The following is a 13,063-nucleotide window of genomic DNA, read 5'->3' on the forward strand; positions in this document are numbered from 1 at the left end:
CCAGCATATAGCATCACTGAATTGCTAACATTTGGAATTTAAGATCACGCAAACTTGGTACCAGCTTGTGGTTCCTCACGGGATCGTCCACCTGAGCTGCAGGGGCTGCCCCCGGCCCGGCAGAAACACGCCAGGAACATCTCCCCTCCTGTCACAACTGCGTTAACGCGAGCTTTGCGTTAAACCTCTGTTTTGGGAGAAGGAGACAATCAAAAGAGCAGCCATTCACAACATACTCAAGTGTTGTTGCTTTTAAAATTAAAATCCAGTCCAGGGACTTTTAAATGCTCCCTGTCACCAGGTTCATTATTGAGTCGGTTTCATTTAACTTAAACAGCTTGAGCTGTCAAGAGTGGCTGTGGCAGACACGGTAAGTAATATTTTACTGGTTATTGGACCAAGAAATAATTTGTAATTTATAATACACAAACATTTGGATTGAAAAAGCCATTCTTCTGGTGCAATGGGCCATTAATACTGTTTATTTTTAAGACATGCAGCAGTGGTTTCAATTCATAACATAAATTCACACCAAAAAATTACTAGAAGGTGTCAGCAAAATTTAGATTGCATTTTAACTATCCATATGGCACAAATATTCATTTTAAATTATGAACTCCCACCTATCAGCGTTCAGCTCTGGCTATTTTGGAACAAACTTAAAGTTAGTGCTGAAAGCTCAGTCAGACAGTACCAAGGAATCAGATCTCCCTGTTGTCACATAGAGATTATAGAATTAGTGCATGTGATAGCACCCTAATCAACATTAACTACGCTTGCAATAACTACTTCTTTTTATTCCTTAACGTCTTTTTGTTTCTATCTTATAGCTTTCAGTCTTTTCATTTTATCAGGTGAGGGTTTAAAGTGCTCTAGCAATGATGAGATTCTGCTCCCTGTACAAAATCCTTAACCCAAAAGAGAAACGGGACACTGGCCCCCAGACAGTAATTCTACCGGGTAATTTGGATTTTTCCATTCAGTTCCTGTGGCATTTAAAGGTACTTCTCCCAAGAATGTCATCAAAAACAGTCTAATTGTTTCACTAGTGAAATTACCTAAAATATTTATTAAAATAGCCCACTTCTTTGACCTTTATTATGTTGAAAAGACATTCACAACCTTCAACTCTCACTGCAGACTTCATGCAACTTCACATAGCCCTACTTGTCTATCATGAAATTTAAAGGACTTTTGTCGAAATAGCAGATATTGGGTACACTGGACTACAGACTGGAGCCTACATGGCACTTCTGAAAGCCTTCACAGATGAGCTAGTCAAAAAAGGATTTGCCTCTGCCATTCAATTTAGTGAAGTGCGAATCAGTTGTAGTTTTATGTTATTGTGTGCTGTAGATCTTAGTCATCACCTTATTCATTTTAAAAGGCAGACTTTCCCCACTCAATCCACACAGAAGCAAATGAAGACATTTCTGAGAAGACTGCGTTACCAGCACATCGCTGTCGCTGTTTGGTGCTGGGAGTTCGCTCCTTCTCTGTCTACTTAAACTCAAAATTCACCACCGCTTGTGTATCTTGTTGGCTTTCTGCTCATTCTCTGAAAATGGTTAAATTCACACATCAATGATGCCTGCATCAGTGTTTTCCCACCTGTTCCCTTCTCAAGCCTTGCTAGCACCCCTGCTGCGAAACAATAAAATAGCCATTGGTACAAGGCGGTGAACATTTTGGTATGCTTTGTGCTTTGTCCTCACAAGGATGCTCAAAAGGGGAACATATTCAGAGAATAACTGCAATAGCTGCCTTTACCACCTAGAGCCATCAGCTGGGTGAGAACTCTATTTGAAAGAACGCATTTTTTCTTTTTCCTTGACCTTAAACGAGGCTTTCAGTATGTGAATTTTGCTATCATTCTGCCTTTCCCAGATAGGCTACTTGATCTGTAATAAGATGCTACAGCCTCGCGTGATTCGGTTCTGAAATGTAAATACATCAATATGGCACAACCATCTGATTTGCTCTTTTGATACATCCACTGTGTCACTATCTTGTTCGAATGACATGTGGACCCCCAAATTACAACAAAAAAAAGCTCGTGTCTGTTTCTCCCCATTTCTGGCAGTGTTACAAAAGCAAAGATTTGAAACAGCACACTGCTTCACAATCTCTTAGCTCACGCATCCTTCTGTATGCTTCGCAAAGAAAATACAAAATGCAAATATTTGTACAAAATCACAAAGAAAAAAGACTGCGTGGTACATGTCTTCCAGGTGTCCTTCAGAATCACTATGCACTAAATGCAAGTCAAGTCTTGCCACTGTAATCTACATCTACTTCAGTGTCAAAAATAATTGTTTAATATCAGTAAGAGATGCTCCTTTAAACGCACATTGTCGGTATTTGTCTATGGCTGTTGTCCGGTTTGTTATATTGGCTTTATCTATAAACACCAGCTGCACGTTGGGCACAGCTAGTCCTGCATCCGCTTAGCACGTCACCTGTTTAGCAAGATGTGAGAGGTCAAAACTAGAACAGAGACTGAGAGGATTACGGAAATTCATTCCTCTCATCAGCTGGACGGTGTTCTGTCCCCATACACCGCCCAGGACCACGCGGGTGGGAACAAATGAACTGCAGGTGAGCTGAAATGAGACAGACACCGGGAAAGATTAAGCCTGACATGGAACTCCCACAGTCATGCAAATCCTTTCTTGTGCCGGAGCTGAGGTGGTGTAATGCTGCGCAAAATTGAAACACAGCAATGTCGCATCGGCTCTTACAATTTCAGAGAGGAACTGTGATCAAAAGGGTATCCAACTGCTGTGCCAAGGTATTTGCTGATAGGACTGGCACAAAATGTATTGGCTAATAGAGGAAATGTGATTAATCCTCAGGATTCATGTTCTCCTGCTGGCCGCGATTCTGAGTCATGGTGTAGCCTGGAGAAAGTTTGTCAAATCTACACTTGTCCATCTAGGCTTAACCCATTCATCTGCAAGCAGGTTTAATAATTGCTTGACATGAAGCAGCGGCGCTGGGCTTAACTTTTGGTAAACTGTTTTGAGGTCTTCACTTGCAAGACAGAATGAGATAAGGGAGTATAGTAAAAGTGGAAAACCTTTTCATAATGCAACACTGGAAATAAGCAGTTTACTATTGAAGATTTAATTGGCTCCTTGTTTGTTATCTGAAACTCTGTAACTGTCACATCAACTATTTTACTATTAAGACACACTATGAGAGTTTACACTTTGGCCTTTATAAAAATCCATACTTAGGCGCCAGGACAACAAAACATGAACACGGACAGCTAACGCAAAAGCCTAACTCATTTCTGAAGCATTAGTAAGTGTAATTATTCATCAGATGCAATAAGCATCTGATCCCACGATTCTGTCTCCTTCCTGGAAACCAGTTTTTAGTCTTATCCGTTGGGCAAACGAGCATCCTCAGTTCATTAGTATAGACTTTGTTAGTTATCTACATCTTCTAATCACATGATGCCCAAGTGTTTATGAGCGTTCACATCTTACAAGCTTCAGCCACATTCCACTGAAATCAAAAGGAGCCTTTTACTGTGGGGCGATGACACCAAGCCTGTGATCTGGAGCAGCCCCGCTCCATCCTCGGGCTCAGTTGGGAGAGAAGATCAGCCTCAGTTTTCCCATTTACTTAGACTGTCTTGTGGTTTTCTGTCAATCAAATCACAGGAAAAGCCTGAACTGTCATGGTCTCTCTCGACTCTACAGAAGAGCATCTAAAATTGCTAACAAAACTGGTTATATTGTATATAGATTCCTGGATTATCGGGTCAGATAAAAGCATTTTGCTCAGCTGCTCTGACCTCCAGGCTGGCACAGGCTGTAATACTTCCCTGAATAGTCTGAGTTACTAAATACAGAGAAAACATTGTCTTCTTCTTGTGTTGAAATCTGCTTTTTGGTTTGCCTACTGCTGCTGACAGTCTCTCATCCACATAAGACAAACTCTGGGAAGCTGACGGTAACCAGAATGCAAATGAACTTGAAAAGCTCTTTTTGTGTAGATTTAGCCAATAAATGTTTAGCAGCCAGCACACAAACACTACACAAACATCACCTCTGCAACTCTCAAGTCTGCTGTGGAGAATATGAAAATAAAATTAAGTCCATGGTTTTTGTACTGAGATTGCACTGCACCCATAACAACAACAACCACCACCCCTTCCCAGCACCGCTGCGGTTTGTGTTAGGCAATTACTCTTTATGCTAGTGACCCAAATTATCAAATGAAATGTACAAAAATCTGGGATTCCTCTGCTTTTGGTTCAGCACAATTCACAATTGGGGGCTGAGGGTGGAAATCTCCCACAAGAAAATGTATTTGATGCATTCTGCCACTCAAATCTACCATTAAATTCTTTTTGAAGCCATTACACTCATTTAAAGAGACTATTTATGTACTGGTGTTATATTGAACATGAGTCAAATGTTCAGGCTTTTCTATGACTGAAAAAAAATCAGAACAAGGAACATTCATAAGAAGTCTGTTCTATGAAAAAAGTCTTGAAATACTGTGAAGAGCCTATTTAATTTTGGCAAAGTATGGCCTGATCACCAAGGGTGTTTAACACTCATGCCTCAAATGTATTTTAATTTGCATTGCAGGGCATGTGCTGGTTCTTTACATTCAGTCCTGGGAATCCTCAATTTGACAAATGTTCAAGGATACTGCTAAAGATACAGGCAATAGTTGTCTGGAGAAATATTTCCCACAAAGATCATATACTGCCTTTAGATACAGAAGAGAATTTCATGAAAAAAAGTCTTTAAAAAAAAAATATCATAAATGCCAGGAGGTGAACAAGATTGGACAGCTTTATCTGCATAAAAGCTGCGGATCTTTTCAAGTGCACTTCATTGTGCAAGCCCAGACTATCAAAATCATATTCTTCTGAGCTAAACTGCCTTCTATTTTTGATAATGTTCTACTGATTGCTCCAAGTTTAGTAGAATTTTAAGCAGTTTGAAACTGTAAATCCCGAGAAAAGCGATTCATTGGGAACTCCTAATTAGGCTGTGGTAGGTGCAAAGGTACAGCCAAAAAATCTGCTTCCATGAGCAAGACTAAAAGAAGTGGAAAATGTAGGCTGCCACCAGAGATGGACAAAGAGGCCAAACTGGTAAAATAAATGAGATTAAACAGTCATAAAAAACAATATTGAATAATCTGATGCCAGCTTTCGAGTTATTATTCAACAGGCACAGATGTTAGAGTCACATTTTAGTATGCTTTTCATGTACATTATGAATTATTTTGCACTTTTGCATTAGTACGCATTAGGCAAAAAAGCTGCCTCTAATATATCTGATGAAATGCACCTCAGGGGGAGCTTCCCCCTCCTCAATCTGTTGACTGATCTTTTAATCATAAAATGGTTGGACATGAGATCCGATGAACACTAAGGCTGTGCTAGCAAGTGACAAATCATTTCACTTCAGAAAATTATTAATCTTAGCGGTGCTGTGCTTGTGTGCCGTGATTTACTGAGAACAAAATAACCCCACAATGCTCAATTTAAAATTGGACACTGGTTTTGAATAATGGCACACATTTACTGATGTGATAAAGCAATTTACCAGTGAGGAATCATTTGTAACAGAGGGAACAGCCATACTATCAGAGATCAGATTGATGAGGATAATATTGAAATAGTTTTACCACAGTAAAATGCCTACGAATTCTTCTTTTGGGGAAAGGCAACTGGAGTAATTAAAGCATTGCCAGCGTCAGGTGACTTCAAATCAAATCATCTGCCTTACACGCCATGACTTCGGTGAGAACAGAGACAGGCTCTAGATCAAGACCAAATAATGAACCATCACCGGATATTTCTCTTTTCCACCACCTGGTCACCTCGCAGCGGTGACCCTCGGCCTGCCCCGGTACTGGAGCTTCGCTTCCCTTCCCCGCCATGGGACATCACAGAATCACGGAGTGTCAGGGGCTGGAAGGGACCTCGGAAGCTCATCCAGTGCAATCCCCCCCCCGGAGCAGGAGCACCCAGGTGAGGTTACACAGAAGGTGTCCAGGTGGGTTGGAATGTCTGCAGAGAAGGAGACTCCACAACCTCCCTGGGCAGCCTGGGCCAGGCTCTGGCACCCTCATCATGAAGAAGTTTCTTCTCATATTTAAGTGGAACCTCCTGTGTTCCAGTTTGCACCCATTGCCCCTTGTCCTATCACTGGTTGTCACCCAGAAGAGCCTGGCTCCATCCTCCTGACACTCCCCCTTTCCATATTGATCCCCATTAATGTCACCCCTCAGTCTCCTCCAGCTCAGAGCCCCAGCTCCTCAGCCTTTCCTCACACAGGAGATGCTCCACTCCCTTCAGCATCTTCGTGGCTGCGCTGGGCTCTCTCCAGCAGTTCCCTGTCCTGCTGGAGCTGAGGGGCCAGAACTGGACACAATATTCCAGACAGCGACCCCCACGTCACGACCGTTTTATCTGCTGGCGCAATTCAGCCCTGGGCAGAGCAGAAACCCGCAGCCGGTCTGGGCTGCTTACTGACCAGACTAACCTGAGCGATATTCTGCCTGAATCTAATACTAGAGTTTTTCATTTTTCACATCATTACATCATTTTATTACATAATCAGTTAACCTTCACATTCTAAATTTCTTTCATTGACATCACTAAGAATAACCATAGTGAATACAGGAAAAAGGTGAGTTTTACCTGCATGTTGCAGAAATCTATACCAGTCAAATGTTTCACTGGGTGTTGTCTTAATTCCTACATTGAAAAAAAAGAGAAACGCAACATGTTTTCTTTGTCCCTGGATGGCTGGACGGTGGTTCTTGTTGTATTTCTGTCAAGCACACTGAATTCCATACACAGCCCTTCCCATCTCAAGCCTTTCTCATCCCAACAACGTCAGGTTGTCTGCACGATCCTTCCATAGTCATCTGATCGAAATTCAGCGGAAAATTCTGCGCAATCACACAGTGCATGAGCTTCTTTAGCAACCCAGGGAACAAAGCTCACTTACACCATGCTAAATTCGGCCTTTTAACATCTAAATATGAGGTAATATTATCTAAGGGAGCATATTATTCCAAAGCAGATACAGGTTGGGTGAGACCCAAGTCCCCAACATAAGGCAAAGAAAGTTAATTAAATTTATATAAAAATTCAATATTAATATAAACTGAATATTAATTTATTTGTTTTGCCTTATGTTAAAGATTAATTACTTTACTAATGAAACTATTACATTAATATATTTAATCTCTTATACTTTGGATTAGGTACTTGTTGGGTGTCATTAAGCTGGGAACTGAAAGCATTTAAAGCAATTTGGAGTTTCATTCAGCATCAAAACTTCCTTATGTTTTGAAGAAAGCTTCGTGTTACATTAGGTGTTACGTTATCTTTCAGCTTCCTACTGTAAGACACCTGGGAAAACTTTCTTTAAAAGCACCAAACGAGTTGAAAATTTAGGCAAAATATTTCTTGGGCAAAGAAAGTAGATACATAAAGATACAGGCACTAAACACTCGATTCAAATAAACGGAATGTCTTAGCAATAGTTCAAAACTCTCACCTTGAGTTTGGACATAGATTTTCTTCCTAGCATCTGGCTTTAAAGAGAAGAAGAAGAAGAAGAAAAGTAACTTTCATAGTTCACCATAAAAAATCTGTTCAATCTTCGAAAAAACGCCAACTAGTATAACAAAATGCACATCAGCGTGACTTTCTTTTCACTGGTAAATGATAGAAAGATACATTTAAGTAACACCAAAAGCCAGTCAGCAATTTAAATTACATTTACTATGAACATTTACAGTATCAATGGATCAATTTTGCAATTAACACAATTCCCAAGTTAGGACAAACATATTTTTAGTTTATCTCTGTATCCTTTCTCATAATCATTAACCTGCTTATTGCATAGAAAATTAAAATATTTCCTTAGAATAGAAAGATTTTCAACTACAGAACAGCCCTAGCTCCCAAAAAGGTGTTAGTCCTGAAAGAAAAATTGTAGCTGGTTTTGAAACCACAATCTACATTTATCCACACTAGATTTTTAAACACATCAGGCATGAAATAAACCCCACTTACCTCTAACCTTTTCAAAAATTGCTGTCACACGTATGTAGACCTGACTATATAGGAAAACTTGCGAGTACTAGTTATTGCAGAATATTTCCAAATAAAAATTGCTTAAGAAATTATTTTTAAAAAGCTACAGTAGAAGAGGTAATTACTAGACTTCCAAAGCTACTCCTGAAGTGCTACTATGCTAGTTACATAATTTAGGTAATTAAATAAGCAAGTTCCCATTTCAGTAGCTTTCTATAATTCCAACCATGAATTTGTGGAATACATTTTTTCACAAAAAATATCAAAATATTATTGAGATCTTTCCATTATTACAGTCAGTTCTTTGCTGGCTAAATAACCTCCTTAAAATACGTGGGTATTTAACCACTATACTGTTGGATGGAAAGAATTTTATTCAGTATTTTTCCATGTATCATTCAGCACAGTGTGTTTTGTTTTGTTTTCGGAAGGAGAGATGAGTTTTAAGAAAGTTAAGTGCTATTTATGTGCTACGTATTCCTCAAGGCCTGGGCAACAGGGCTGTATACGACATATTGCTGGGCTTAGCGTAAAGTTCAATTTTAGCTTTGCAGTTCACCTTAAGAAGTTCATTCTCTTTCCAGTGTTGACAAAACAAGTATTTTCAATTTGTTCTTCTAAACTCTTTATTGTAAGTTAGGCTGTTTAGTGGAATTTTGGCAACACACAGTTTATTAAATGATGCAAAAAGAAACAATATATGCATATGGCATCAGAGAGGCTCGATAACAACAGCAATGATTAGTTTTAAATGTTACAGAGAAGCACTTTCCAAACTGCTGAAAACTCTTTTCAAATACTAAACAGCTTTTAAATGCCAGATCTATTTGACCTGTCGAAGTACATAAATGTGAAATGCTTTCTCTGAAAGGAAAAACAGCAATAGAGAATATGAAGATTAGTACAATTCTCTAGCATTATTTAGAAAACATTTTAGGAGAATGCACGGTTGCTAATACTATAAGCATCATCATGTACACGTACCCACTCTGCTGCTGCCAGTTCCTTCATTTTCACTGTGAAAGCCACTGCAAACCTAGTGACAAGGACAAAAATAGTTGGGATCATCTGCTTAAAGTGCTAAAACATAAAAAGAGAAAAGTATTCAGAAAAACATCTTTATAAGAACAAAGAGCAGAGGCTTATAAAAATGATTACAGATGGAAAGACAGAAAGCAGGCTTGCTGTTTGTTTTACCAGGAAATACTGGTAAAACACATGGTATCTCTTCAGGCTTTACAACTTAGAGCTCTTGGGGAGTGCAAGTGAGGATTTCTTAAAGCCAGAGAATTCAAACGAAGGGAATATCCCCCAGTTTATCTAGATTGACCTATACAAGCTGCAGCAGTGAGTTGGCACGTCCTGTTTCTGCATCATTGCAAGTGAAAAGCAGCGAGATGAGCCGGTGACCGGGCTTCCACTCTGGAACCTCTGGGGCTCTGATGTTGGGCATCTCAGTGGAGACGACACGTGCAGCGCTGAGTTACACACCTGACACTCCTCATCATCAGTAGGGGAGAACCGGGTGCCCAGAAATGAGATTTACCACAGTCGCCGTTTCAGGCAAAGAGACCGTTCCACTAGTCGGACATAACACTGACAGAAAGACGTTTCGACTGTTTTCTGGCTAAGACTTTTCTTTGTTATGAGACGGGCATTTAAATGAATGAACTGTACAATAGTATACGAACACCTTCTACTCCTCCTCTGCAATGTATATAAGTCATAACGCTGGAGTAAGGACAAGCAAACGAAAGTGTACTTGACCATCTTAATGGCCATGAGGGAGGCTGGGGAGGGAGAAGACAAACCTATTCCCAAGCTCAATTCCACTTTTTCCCTCGTGGCTGTTTCTAATGGCTCACTCGGACTTCCATTTATGTGACTTTGAGAAATGTAGGTAGCGCTCCATCATTCCACGTAACAGAAGAGTTATGCCAGAGACCAGTTAAAAGCGGCATTGATATGAACAGCATTCTTTTTTGGGTGTCTCATTACAGAGAGAATTCAGCCACACAAGTCTGATTTCTAAACATAACTAGATAAACCAGTTATTCTTAGTGGGAGCTTGGTGCAATACCAAGAAGGCATGAGATATTCAGTGGAGTCAGTTAACAAAGAATCCCTGTTCAGACAAGAACAGAGCTGGGCTGTAATGCAGCTTTGAAGTTGTGATGAAACATAAACACGTGCTCCGACGGTTCTTAAATGGAACTTTAGTGTTAACTGGAATCACAAATGGGACCATTTCTGAAGACTATCATCAGTCCTGTGGAACAGAAATGTTTGAATGCCTCCTTCATATGAGATGCAATGTGTCTGCTCAGCAAAATTATTTTTTTTTAATTGCCTTTATAGATATTTAATGTAGAATAGAGGTTATCGCATATTACATTTGCAATTCAGTGTTTCTTTCTCACAGAATGAAGGCGATGTCTCTGTCCTGAGCCAGCCCTGACATCTCAGCCCATTGCTGAGTCACTACCAGAAAGTGCTTTTCCATTGCAGACATCAGGTTATAATTTGAGGGCTTGAAATCACAGTCATTCATTGGAAGTCTCATAAATGCTGAATTATAACTCCTACTTTTGTTTGTTGAAACAAACCTTATTCCCATACATTTGTTTTGGAGTATCTGCTTTATGGTGCTACAATGAATTTCACATATACAACCTGACAGCTTTAAGGTTAATAAAGCCTTTGCAAATGCTTGTTTTGTCAAGTTGCACATGCTCCCTTCCCAGTTATTGCAATTATACTTTCAATACATCACAGTAACAAGCACAAAAAACTGTTGCTCCCAAGTCTACAAAACACTGTTCAATAGCAAAAAAAAAAATACCCTACAGGAGTACAACCACCATTTAGAGGAATTTGATTAAAAATGAAACACTCATTATAAAGCTAGACAGTGTTCAATACTCTGTCCTATGGAATGTGGTGGTATATTGTACTGGACAAGTAATCTACAATTCATGATACTTTCTGCTTAGAACCCTGCAATCAATAAAGAAAAAAAAAAATCGATGTTTCTTTTAATAACTATGCAATGAATAATGCTAGTGATAATATTGGAGAGGAGATCCATTCAGAATAACTTCTAGAAAACTGAATTGCTTTTCCTGTAGCAGAGAAAAATATTATGAACTGCATAAGGATGCAGTAATATATTTTGAAACATAATAGGAAATCCAAGCTACTAAACTATACTTCAAGTCCTAACTTAATTATCATTAAAAAAAACGTTCAGTAAAGCAGAGTTTTTTCATAAGCTACATTAGCTATATTTGTGACAAATCATATTTTAAACACAGAACTGTATCAAATGGATACACTTAGAGATTCTGGTTTTATATACTTCTCACTCTGCGCCGTGCTGAAATTTAATTGACACATTAGATATGTTTCTTCTATTCCTTCCGACCTGTTTAAAGAGTAATTTCTGATTATTTGATAACAAAAGTAAACAAGTATATAAATTTTGTCTTGAATGGGGCTTTCAGTTACTTTTCAACTACAAATCACGCTAAGACACAAGAACATGCCCTAATGATTTTTCAATGAGTGTGAGTAAGTGCTGTCTTTAAAATCTGTTTACCTACCACATTTTATAGGGCACTATAGACAGAACAGCATATCTACGCCAGTGGTACGTTAGTGAGAACACACAGCGGTATTAGCCGAGATAAAACCATGAGATATAACCCTGCTGCAATTCTGCACGTAATTCCTCACTGCGAACAGGAACCAAACCCCATCCTGCCGTACCCGAGCAGGGCGGTGATCCGTCAGCTGGAACGCGGCGATGAGCAGAGCATCCCGAGCAAGCTCCGCTCCGTGAGATATCTAAGCTCTAAGTAAGCAAGCGGTACCACTGGATTTGACAAGACGGTCCAGATGTTTAAGCTCTATCACAGCTCGGCAGGCTCAGGGGCCCCTTCCGCTCATGCAGACGCGGTTGTGGAGCGATGGCTCTAGGAGCGCTCGGGTCAGCGGTCCCCGTGCAGCTCCCCGGAGCTGCGGGACCTGCTGGAGCAGTTCCCTGCCACCACAGACACCCTTCTTGTGTCCTCCCGCAAGGTGACTTTTCTTGTTAAAGTGGTAAGAAACTAAGCAAAAAAAAAAAAAAAAAGCACCAATTTTACACTATTTATGTAATTTACTCTGATTTCTGATCAGTTCTTTAATTACATTTGATGACTACGCTGACATGTCACTGGAACTTTTCTGGACTTTTAAACATCCTGAAAATACCCCTTGTTGATTCACCTGAAAAACTGAGAGAATTTGCCTAAAGATGTTTTTCAGTCTCCGCTTTTTTCTTTATGTATCTAGAGAAAGGACCACATTAGCAGGAAAAAAAGAACAAAAGCTCTTTTCAATCAGTCTCTCTGTCAACAAGCTAAATGTGAGGCCCCCAGAACAGGTTTGACTCTGTGATGCAACAGGACAAAGGTCGGTTGGTTTTAGTTGTTGTTTCACTTAAGCCAGACTGCTAGGCACCTTGGTCTGTATGTACAGGTAGCACTTAATGCATAAAATGTGCTAGTTCCAATACAGAATACTGTATATGTTTGAATATATGTAACATAAACCAGAATTTACTACAAAACAGAGGCAAAAAACAGCCAAACTTGGAGCAACATTTAGTACTTCTGGCACAGAGCCTTGGCAAACGGGGTCCAACCGTGTTTAGGCTAATAATTTTACTACAATAAGATCTAGTGAGAATATTCATACCTCCACCACTAACAAAGATTTGCTATTTGAATAATCATTCCTCCACCACTAACTCACTGTTAACCACTTCCACTACTAAAGATTCACTATTTAAATACTAAATATCAGTCATTTCATGGCCAGGATCATCCTGTACAAGCGAGAACTGTTTCAGTCTCGTTGGAGATAGTTAGATGTGCATTTCTTTACCTAAAGCTCTGCAAATATAAACACTCTAAAATAATTTTGGTCATA

General features: G+C 39.6%; 1 protein-coding gene across 2 annotated transcripts in view; it reads right to left on the reverse strand.

Annotated features, from left to right (window-relative positions):
- GLT1D1 (glycosyltransferase 1 domain containing 1) overlaps positions 1-13,063 on the reverse strand; it is a 42,631-nt gene that overhangs the window by 18,991 nt on the left and 10,577 nt on the right. For both annotated transcript variants that reach the window (XM_065646643.1, XM_065646642.1), the window contains 3 exons: positions 9,074-9,125; positions 7,548-7,584; positions 6,680-6,736 (listed from right to left, as the gene is read on the reverse strand). In XM_065646643.1, the coding sequence (XP_065502715.1) occupies positions 6,680-6,736; positions 7,548-7,584; positions 9,074-9,125 (146 nt within the window). The remainder of the gene's footprint in view (positions 1-6,679; positions 6,737-7,547; positions 7,585-9,073; positions 9,126-13,063) is intronic.

The sequence above is a fragment of the Caloenas nicobarica genome, chromosome 16 (genome assembly GCF_036013445.1).
Source record: "Caloenas nicobarica isolate bCalNic1 chromosome 16, bCalNic1.hap1, whole genome shotgun sequence".
Lineage (NCBI taxonomy): Eukaryota > Metazoa > Chordata > Aves > Columbiformes > Columbidae > Caloenas > Caloenas nicobarica.